Raw genomic sequence first — 11,281 nt, 5'->3', positions numbered from 1 at the left:
ATAGACGTCAGGAGATGAAGCATGAGCGTTCCACCGATTCTCCCTGCCCGCCCCCGCGACTGAGACTCGGTGACTTCACACTGAGAAATTCTCCATTTCATCATTAGGTTGTACACTGGCATAGTTTTTGGTGAAGGAATACCTTTTCTTTTTCTTAATTTTCCTCCATGTATTTTATTGGCAAATTGGGATGAACTAAACCAGGGGTGATTATGCAGATGTCACTCTAAATAAACTGTGCTTTAAAATTTAGGCAACAGGTGACACATACTGAAAAGCCAAAATGCTTAATTTTCATTTTCTATGAAATAGTTTATTTCACTGTTTACTATGGAGAGGCTACAAATACATATCTTATATGCACACAAAGGACCAAACTTGGCAACACTGGTAAAAAATGGTTATAAGGAATCAAGAAGCTGAAGACCAGGGCACACGACGTTTACATTTGTCAACTCCCAGCATACATCTAAAATGTCAAAGGCACTTAGCAAACAGTTGAGTGAAGGAATGTGGAAGGTAAAAAGAAGACATATACCCAAGACATAAAATCAAGTGCTTAAATTTTCTGTTTGTTTTTTGACATTTTACTAAAATCTCTGATTTATGCAATTTACTTTGTAGCCCTAAAGTAATTAATGTGACTTGATTTCATGACCTCTTCAGATGAAAAGAACCTAATGCATATTGTAAAATCAGAATTTTCTATACTGAGTTAGTATAAGAACTATACTCTCTAGGTAAAGCTGAAGGTCCCACTGTTTTGTCAACCATGTCCCCTCTCCAGGGAACAGTGTGGCAGTCGGCTCTTACACTGGTGTTTTTGTGACTTTCAAGCAGTGCACACTTATCTAGCCCCTGCTGAGCACGAAGCTCTGTGCAGGGAGCTGGGGAGACATGGGAGCATGGTGTAGTCCTTGCTCTCTAGCTTATGTGTATCCCCTAAAACCGGGTCAGTCATGCTTTCCTTTTAATTTCTACCCATGTGTTCCTCACACTCAGAATCAAAGAGTTTATGTCCATATCCCTCATTCTAATTGATTTTTTTTTTGGGGGGGGGGACAGGAAAAACAAAAACAAAGATCGAGTAAGACTAACATTAAACTTAAAAAGCCAGGTATGGTGGCACATGCCTACAGTCCTGGCTACTCTGGAGGCTCAGTCTAAAGGATTCCTGGGGGCCAGGAGTTTGAGTCTAGTGTGGGCAACACAGCAAGACCCCATCTCAAAAACAAAACAAAAAACAAAAAAAAACCCACCCATACCCTGCATCTGTCTAAGGGCTGGTGCCAGTTTGTCTATGGCACGAAAAAAAACAACTACGTAGGGATCAAGGTGTACAGCACCTGTCAGTCTCTGATGAGCCACGGTGTCTTTAAATTGCTTTGTGGCGATTTCCTGCACTGATGTCAACACCACACAGCGTTCTCAAATGTGTTCATGCTGATTCACACTGACTCCCCGGTCACAGCCCCCAAGACGTTTCCACGTGAAGACAAAATTAGACGAACAGAACAACCCTGGACTGAGCGATACTCTGACACGACACAATTAGAGACACCTAGTGGCACATGTTCCCAACGAGGAAAGACAATTTCTTGCATATTTTCACCACAGTGTAGCTCCAGATGTGGACACAGAGCCAGGGTGGTGACAGCACATGGAGCCCGCTAAAGAAGGTGCTGGCAACAGAGACCTCAGTCCATGCTCGCAGAAGCAGCCACAGGACACCCGCATGCCACACAGGACTCAAAAGATGCCAATTTGTGTAATAAAAATGGCAACATTATAATTTCCTAACGCTGCGTACAGAAATGCACAGAAAGACTACACCAGCAGGAGTCCACAGGGAGCTATCGCGAGGGTGTACTAGTTAGCCTCCCTCCGTTGTAGGCAATGTTCTAGCTTTGATATTGAACTTCCCTTTAATAAAGAAATCTCCCTGTTTATAACATCTCAGGGCATTTTCTAGTGAGCTTTGTTAGAAGAGGGGAGCAAAAGCCCATCTGTATTACTGACCAACAATCAGGAGGAGGACCAGTTAGTATTATAATCTCAAAATTGCTGCAAGACGAGGTCTGCAGTTAAACACAAGTCACGAGGGCAAGTTGCACACATAAAAACAGTGACCTGATTTCACCCAGTACCAACCACTATTTACAAAGCTATTTGAATTTCTGTGTTCTCTTCACTGTCGTTAAATCCTGACAGTTTTGGAGGTAAACTTCATTTTTTCCAGTGCAGGATGATCTGAGCTGAATGAGAAAAAGAGTGATTAAGGGAGGAATGACGTAGATGTGGCATCAATGTGAACCACTCTGCTTCTTGATCTTAAAACAGCTGTCTCCAGTGTTACTACAATAATGTCACAAAAGTGCCAGCCCGTTTAAGGGTCTCAGGATTAATCAACACCAGGACAGACAAAATGATAAGCTGTGAACCAAGCCACCACTACTGCAAAGTTCCCAGAGTCACCTGTCCACCTCCAGTATTCCCAGCAGCAACATATTTAAATACAAACACAACTGCATATGTACAATAATGCCATATAAATAGTTCCTTTATTTTTATGATTAAAAATTTTAAAAATAATTTTACTTTTTAAATAATTATGTCTTTGAAAGTGGCAGACTTTTACTAAGAGAAACACTAGAAATGTGGAGTCTTTAAGAAATAATCTTCACCTTTGCCAATATATATTTTAAAGAAACCAGATTTCCACACCAACTAATGGAAAATTAACCATTTATAAGTCTGTTCCAAACTAAATAAAATACATACATACATCAGGATTGATTCTGCTAATTCAGTTAAAACATTTCCATTCCTGAACTATTAGCTACTGAAAGTCTAAAAGTGCTCATTTTTTTTTTTTTGCATACCCTCCTTTGTCACAGGATTTACTAGCAGTTCAGATGCTATTTGTATAACTGGCACCTAGAGAAGGTGACGGATATCAGAAACTTCACCCTCGGTATGTAAGGCCTAGATCTCTTCCAATGCTTCAAGCACATTATAAAATTTAGCTATTTAGATCTTTATAATTTAAGTGTCCTAAGTATTTTTTGACCCACTTTCTCCAAAATTCTTTCTATTCTAAATAGAACATTTTGCCTCTTGGTACTAATAATGTAGAATTAATCAAGCAAACACATTCAAATTCTATGTTTTGGACATTTTAAATTAAAATGATCAAAGAAATGAAATCTGTTAAACTGGATTGTTCATTAACTCTCTTAAATATTGGTGAATTCCAGGAGCCTATTTCTGCCCCCTCCAACCGAGGATGTCCATGTGCACAAGTTCCTGAAGAATCTGGTTTTATCACAATGCTTCCTCCTCACACGCTTATTCTGCATTTTCACTTGTTTGAACAGTACAAGGAGGTTGGTGCATTTTTAAATTAATGTACTTTATCGTTATAAAAACACGCTGAGATTAACGGTGACCCCGTAGCGTTAGGCTGCTGACTGGTCGTCTACAGAAGGGCCTACGCCCCTAAGTTTTACTACTCACTCCTGTCGGCTCTTCTGACTAGACTGTGCAACATCTGCTCCTGTGAGGAGGATCAGAACACAGACAGGAAATCCGAACAGCTGACTGAGCTCACCTTAGCATTTCAGGCAAAAAGGTTAAAGTCAAAGAGAAAAACTACTAACCAAAGTAAAATTAAGGAAAAAGTTACCTGTGGATTTTATTCACACACACTAGGACTGGTCCCTTCTTATTGGAGTTAATTGACAACTGACTAGACCACAACTGGTAGCTATGAGAACTGGTCACTTTCAAACATGTCAACAACATTCTCCAATAATTTTATTGTCTCCAGATTATGGTGCTATACTAGGCCTTTTTTCTGTCTGAATTGCCCATTTCTATAATCCATTTCCTTGTACAATTAGAAGTGGGTTTACTGGAATGTTCTTAGTTATAGCTGAAGGCAGAAACATTGACAACATTTAGCTTTTGTTACACCCATAAACATGTGGAAACTGCTTCAAAGCAACCGTAAAATGAAAAGAATGATATTCTTGCAAATGTTGTGGTTGTGCATCTCTTAGCTTAATAGTCTGGTATGCTACACAGGCTTCCTGACCCCAGACTGACCCCATCTCCATGCAATAATACAAGTCCTTGTGCCACTAAAACACTGGTATGAAACACTGCCATCAGTATTTAACTATATATACAAATAATGAACTGGCAAGTATCTAGTTTCAAATTAGACCTTGGAATATAGCAACGTAAAGTTATCTTTGTGTTAAACATAATTATCATAAGCACATTTTGTTAGAAAGGAAGCAGTTAACTGAACATTCTCAATGTTCCAATTTGAAGTGATACTTGACTCTTAGTTTCTTGGAAAAGAAGTTTTGAAAGTTATATACATATATTCCATTTAAATTATACAGCAATCTTTTAATTATTATTGTCCCAGATCTTGTTTAATGAAGATCTCTGTCATCAAATCAAGTATGGTACTTCACAACTATAAGAACTGTAAGAGAAAGAAAATGAAAAAAGAAGTCAAAATCAGATTCATATAGAAGCAATATTCCTAAATGTAGTTATGTAGTTAGAAAGGGATAACAAGGGCTGGACTTTATACAACTTAAAAACAAGGAAAAAAAATAAGAGAATATCACAAAATAACTCAAATATCTAACACAGGCATTTTGATCAAATTATGGCATAACAGCATGTCACTACCAAAATATGATAAACATATTTAATAACATGAGAAAATGTTCACAATATATTTATTAAGAAATATATACAATATGATCTTAGTTTCTGAAAAACATGTTTATATATAATAGGAAAAGACTAGAAACTACACTGCAGTTTTATTAATGAGTAGCTATCTCTGTATGGTAAGATTATTTTATTTTCTTCTTTACGCTATTCCTTATTTTCCACTTTGACACCACATGCGGTTGATCTTGTTATTTGATACAGTGATATAAAGTTCTATAAAGTTACCATAAACACTAAATTCGTGAATACGAATCACAGCTCCTAGGGAAAACACAGTCCCAAGTTCTCATGAGCCTCTGGCTAGGACATTCTTTTTTTTTTTTTGTAGCTACCCCCCTCTTTTTATTCATTCTTTTTAGTTATATATGACAGTAGAATCCGTTTTGACGTAATTGTGAAAACATGGAATATGTCTTGTTCCAATTCAGCCTCCCGGTACCTCCCCTTTTCCTTCCCTCTCCCATCTTCTGTTCTCTTTCCTCTACTAATCTTTCTACCATTTAACCATAGCATTTTTAAAATTAATTTCTTGTGGATGTACCTGATGCTTAGATCCACTGTGGTATATTAATCTAGGAAAGTTACAGCTACCCCTTTTAACAACTAGATTAACCTCAAAAGAAATTTTCTTTCTCTGTTAGAAAGCCTTCATAGCAGTTCATTGTCTTCTTCCCATCTTCAGTATAGGTCTAGTCTTCTTTTTCCAAAACTGTGCGCCTGTGCCTTCTTCCCCTCATCTTCTAAGTCTGTTTAATTTCTTTCCTTTAAGGAACCCATTCTTGTCAACCTATTAATACATAACCCTGTTTTCTGTGTTTCTGTTTAAAGACATTTAATTTGTACTTTTGGTTCAAATGACACTGAACTCAAGGCTGACAGCACCAGCTCATGCTGAACAAAGCCTGCCCAACACATGGCTTTCTCTTCGGGCACAGCCTGGCCTTCCTAAACTTACTGCATTAGAGCACACTTGAGAACTGTGGCCACGGGCATTGAAAACTAGGAAATCGCCAAAAGTACAAAAAAGGGAAAAACAGGGATTTGTAGACTATAGAAACCCCACTTATTTATGTAAGAGAGCTGAAAGGAGGGGGCAGAGATGGCTTTGTCTGACCTCAGTTGGAAACCTGCATGCAGGAGATTCAAAGCACGCATCTGCTAATGACTGTAAGAGCAACATCAAAAATGATTTGGGAATCAGAAATAAGTTCTATCTTATTTCACAAACCGAAAACCTACAACTAAACAGACAACTGTACTCTCTTTTTTGGTCCTGGGGATTGAACCCCAGGCACTTTACCAATGACCTATGTCCTCATCCCTTTTTATCTTGAGACAGGGTCTCACTAAGTTGCTGAGGGCCTAAATTGTTGAGGCTTTGAACTTGATCCTCCTGCCTCAGCCTCCCTCCTCAGCTGGGATTACAGGTCTGCACTGCCAGGCCAGATGAGACAACTTTTCTTAGTAACAAAAAATAACCTCATAAACATTTTCACATGATTATTCTGAGGCACTTTCAAGACCTACTTAATAAAATCTCTGTATAACATGGGTAAAGAGGGCTTTAAGAACCTCAGACACTAAAAATGACTTGATCTTTAAAAATAATATTAAGGAAAAAAGGAAATAAAGGAGTTATGTTTTAAGGACTGTAGTTCAGTTCAAATCCACAACCAAATAAAACTAAAGACACATCATCTAGAGAATTTCACTGGATCTGTCCTTCTAAAACAACATGCTGGCTGCTAACCGACGCACCAGGAAGCTAACAATAAACAGAAGATGAAGATTTCATCCTCAGTGAACAGGAGCCAGTCCTGGCCTTGAACAAGTCACTTAGCCCTTATTTGAGAGTGGTGATGAGGGGTCAGAGAGGGCTTCCTTTTGAGAATCTGCCTCTTTCCCTGTAGAAATGTACATCTGCATATTCTCAAAAAATTTCACAAACACATTAGAACATTTTAAAGATCATAGATAAGGGCTCCTGACTTAGTTAAGCAAGTCATTCAGTCCTGACATTACATTCTAGGTTAACTGAAAATAATTAAAAGGGAATTAAATGACCTCCCAAACACATAATAACCCCAAGAAGTAATAATCCAGTAAATACTTACTGATAATCACTAGCAAAAGGATAGCAGCAACCAAAGCCATGATGGCTTTTATCTACAACACACAAAAAAGACACATGAAAGACATTGTCTGACTCATTTATAAAGCCTAAAGTAAGGACTATCTGTTTTGCTATCTGCCATGTTACTCTAACTCATTAATGAACAGGTACACTCCTTGAAAGGTTTCAATTTGTTTCTCATATGAACTTGACGGCCGCTTTGCATTCTTTCATAAATAATATTTTGAGTTCCCCAAAATCCAAGTGCTTTGCCTCACTGGACTTTATGCCATTCAAGGCTGTACTGTAAGATACAGTAACACCTTCGTGGGTCTGGACCCTCTGTCTATGTTTCACATATTTGTCTCTGAGGCCAGGAAAAGTATATGATAGCAACTCTGTCCAAGTGTCAGGATGTGATGGTTAGCACGGGCAGTCAATACACAGAGGTCTTCTCTGATGGAGGGGAATATGTTCTTATGAATGTGATCCCAATGGACACCTGAAACCATGGAGAGTACCCAATCCTATATATATTATGTTTTTCCCTAAACATGAATACGTAAGATAAAGTTTACAAATTAGTACAGTAAGAGATCAACAACTAATAATAAAACAGAACTATAACAATATATTTGGAGTAAAAGTCATGGGAATTCAGTCTCTCTCTTGAAAGAGACAATTTTTAACATTTTTGGACCACAGCTGGCTGTGGGTAACTGGAATTCTGAAAAGCAGCATATTTATAGTACATATTCTGAAAGTACAGGAGAGTAATGTTAGTGTTCTCTTCCCTCTTTCTTCATGGTGCCTTAATTTCCATCTCAAGGAATATATTTTGGATTCATCACGAACAGCCTCACTTAGTAAGTTGCCTAAGATTATTTGGTATCAGTTTTATATTCAAGAGAAGAAACCTTAAATCAGTTTCCTGTCAGCTACTTGACATTGGAAGTTTATGTTATCTTTCTATATAAAACTGTTATGTTCATCATTTAATCCTAAAATGCATAAATTATAAATTTCAATTCACTGCTAAAATTTATTTTTTTCATCATTTTTATAAATAGTTGATTAAAAATGGTTCATTCAGAAAGAAGATACCCAGTTATTATAAACAGATAAAAATCTAATGAGTATCACAAATAGAAACAGTGATAGTTAATGTTTCTAAAAGTAGAATTAATGGTGACATGTCTATGGCATTCCATTCATGACAGTTAACAAAATGACCCAGGGCAGTTCCTGTGGATTTTATTCACGCGCACTAGGATGGCCCCTTCTTATTGGAGTTAACTGACAACTGACTAGACCACAACTAGTGGTTCAGCAATTTGGACATCAGTCCTATAAAAATTATTCATTATAATAATAATAAAAAAAATTGACTCAGAACTAACGGAAATAGGAGTTATATTTTCAGTAGGGCCCACATTATACTAAAAACTAAAGTTCTTTTTTAAAAAATATGTTTTTAAATTGAAGATGGACACAATAATTTATTTATTTACATTTATGTGGTGCTAAGGATTGAATCCAGTACCTCACATGTGCTACGCAAACACTGTACCTGTGAGCTACAACCCCAGCCCCAAACTAAAGTTCTTTAATCCTTTATTTAACCTGAAAAATTTCTGGACTTTTATGGTAGTTTTTCCACTTTGCCCAAAATGCACATTATTTTGCCCTGTTAATATAAAGCTAGACTTAATTAACTTTTGAAAAAATTTAAATGAAAATATTGGTACTGATTTTTAAACACCTCAATGAACAAGAGTTTTCTGATTACTAGCCATTCCTGACTATGAGGTAAATTCATTTCTATAAAATGTTCTGCAGGAATATAGTAGCATATAGTGATTCTGGTTTTTTTACTTGTTAAAATTTTGTTATTATTTATGTTATTTGTTTATTCACGGAGGGAGGAAGTCATGGCCATGCTCATCATGTCCCATTTTAAGAATAAGTCATCAGTGTCCCATTTTACAGGTAAGGTGCTGGGGTCAAAGGGGTCATGCTTGTTAAGTGGAAGAACTGCAAACAAAACAGGTTGTTGGACTTCTAGTCTCAAGCTGCTTCCCAGGACATGGTTGAACATTTAAGAAAATTTCCTTATTTCTCTGGAATAATGAGGGATATGGGATTTTTCTTAATTCCATTTGCTGTAAGAGATTTTGAAAAACACCACTTTTTTTTGGGGGGGGGGTACTGGGGATTGAACACAGGGGCACTTGGTCAACTGAGCCACATCCCTAGCTCTATTTTGTATTTTATTTAGAGACGGGGTCTGAGTTGCTTAGCACCTCACTTTTGCTGAGGCTGGCTTTGAACTCGGGATCCTCCTGCTCCACCTTCTGAGCTGCTAGGATTACAGAAGTGTACCACCACATCTGGCCTGATAAACCCCTTTAAAAACATTCTTTTAGGCACTACTTGATTCCTTCATTTTTGCCCCAAAAGAATTCATTAATTCAACAAATATTTACCCAGCTCCTTCCACACCCAGGTTCAGGAGACGTAACAATAATAAGCAAGACGGTTTCAGCCCCTGTCCTCACGGAGCTCATCCTGTACAGGCCCCTTTCCTTCCTGTCGTGGACTACCCCTTGAGAGTCTAGCCAGTCTGCCCAGTGTCTTCTTTTTTTTTTTTTAATTTTTTATTTTTAATATTTATTCTTTAGTTCTCTGCGGACACAACATCTTTGTTTGTATGTGGTGCTGAGGATCGAACCCGGGCCGCATGCATGCCAGGCGAGCGCGCTACCGCTTGAGCCACATCCCCAGCCCATGCCCAGTGTCTTCTGATTCACTTACTTTGCATCCACGCCACCACATTTGCCTTCGAAGTTGTTTGGCTCTGTTGCTAAAAGCAGTTGCATTATCCGATAAGCTTTCTATATCACACAGAGGATGGAGAGAAGGATTAAACGACATAACAGGATTCTTTTATCTAGTCACACAAAGACAAGAAAATATTAATTTCTACTTCTGTAAATTTGTTCCCTCTTAAGCATGAAAACATCCTCCACCCACAAATTCCACCATTCTCCCTAGTTAAAACTAAAAAGCAAAACACAGCTGCAGGTCAGTTAGCTCAGTTCATTTTCACTGTGATATGAGAGACGCATTCCCAGGGGCTGGATGCATATTAAAAAAACTTATAAATGCTGGTGAGAAAATAGTCCTTAAAAAAACAAATACTGGGCACTGGGTATAGCTCAGTGGTAGAGCACCCACCTGCTTTGCATGCATAAGGCCCTAGGTTCAATCCCTAGAACCAGAAAAATCACAACAAAACAACAAAAACTCGGTACATTGCTAAGAAAAAATTACAAGTGAAGAAAGTTAGATTTTTAGAAAACTGACTGATTTTGAAAGAAAATGTTATGAACTTTTAAAGCAATTAAGCAAGTCTCTTGTCAAGCAAGTCTTTTGGTCAAGCAAGTCTGTCGAGAATTAATCAGGTATTCAGCCGTTTACCATTCAAACAACGTGAGGGACTAACGTGTGCCAGGAACTGTTAGAAGCGCAAAGACTGACATCTGCCAGTAAAGAAAGTCACTAAGTTACCAGAGAACTCATAAGTTACCAGGTATTCTGCTAGTCATCAAACAGTATCTGAGTGCCTAGTGAGTGCCAGGAACTGTTAGTACAGAGGTAACATCGTCAGTAAAGAAAAGTTACTAAAGTTACCATAAAATAAAACTATCAGATAAGTTTGGAAAAGTTTTGGGAAAAAAGTAATCAGATCTTTATGTCTTGAGATCATGAGAAACAAAATCCACATAATGGGGCAAAAGGAAAACGTAGTTCTACTCTTTACACTTCAATAAGAATTTTAAATTCTCTATTCTCAACTGAACAGTAAGGAAATAATACAATAAGAGGATTCAAAGTAAAGGGAGTGAAAATTAAACTATACTGGTCATACATCTAAGAATCAAATACTAATTTCCTAAGCCAAAATTCCTAAATGCTGGCTAGACAAGAGAAGGAAGACAAAAATTGGTAAAACAGATCAATAATATCAAGAAATATGAAGTATCTGTACCTGATTTGTCCTGTAGTTCATCTAGTCTCTCCCCTCTTTCAATTACCTTTGTAATATTTTCTTGCATGACATCGATAACTTCATCCACTTGATTCTGAACACTAGTTTAAAAGAAGATATATATCTTTTAAGAATGTTTACAGTTTTGAAACTTATATTAAACAACAGAGAATAGCACATTCTAAGAGATTAAACTATAAAATATACGTAAGCAATGTTCTTCCCTCTGTGGCCTTGAGTACTCAAGTAATTAAAAACAAAATGATATCAATTAAGGTAATATTTAACTGAGAGTTTACTTTAGTCCTGCCTCTGACTAATAATGTAACCTACAAGCAGATTAAATGTACTGTCAGGAT

General features: G+C 37.3%; 1 protein-coding gene across 4 annotated transcripts in view; it reads right to left on the bottom strand.

Moving 5' to 3' along the window:
• Positions 1-291: 291 nt before the first annotated feature.
• Positions 292-11,281, bottom strand: part of Vamp4 (vesicle associated membrane protein 4) — a 36,231-nt gene continuing 25,241 nt past the window's right edge. For 2 of the 4 annotated variants that reach the window (XM_046430058.2, XM_046430059.2), the window contains exons 5-7: positions 10,923-11,023; positions 9,686-9,765; positions 292-2,255 (exon numbers count right to left, since the gene is read on the bottom strand). In XM_046430058.2, coding sequence (XP_046286014.1) covers positions 2,166-2,255; positions 9,686-9,765; positions 10,923-11,023 — 271 coding nt within the window. In that variant the 3' untranslated portion in view covers positions 292-2,165. Of the gene's footprint in view, positions 2,256-2,542; positions 4,499-6,872; positions 6,925-9,685; positions 9,766-10,922; positions 11,024-11,281 lie in introns of those variants that run through there. The other 2 variants (XM_046430060.2, XM_046430061.2) reach the window with 2 other exon arrangements.

The sequence above is a fragment of the Marmota monax genome, unplaced genomic scaffold, assembly GCF_021218885.2.
Source record: "Marmota monax isolate L192 unplaced genomic scaffold, Marmota_monax_Labrador192_F-V1.1 WCK01_AAM20220418_F8-fsc00055, whole genome shotgun sequence".
Lineage (NCBI taxonomy): Eukaryota > Metazoa > Chordata > Mammalia > Rodentia > Sciuridae > Marmota > Marmota monax.
This window is presented reverse-complemented; position numbering and strand designations above follow the sequence as displayed.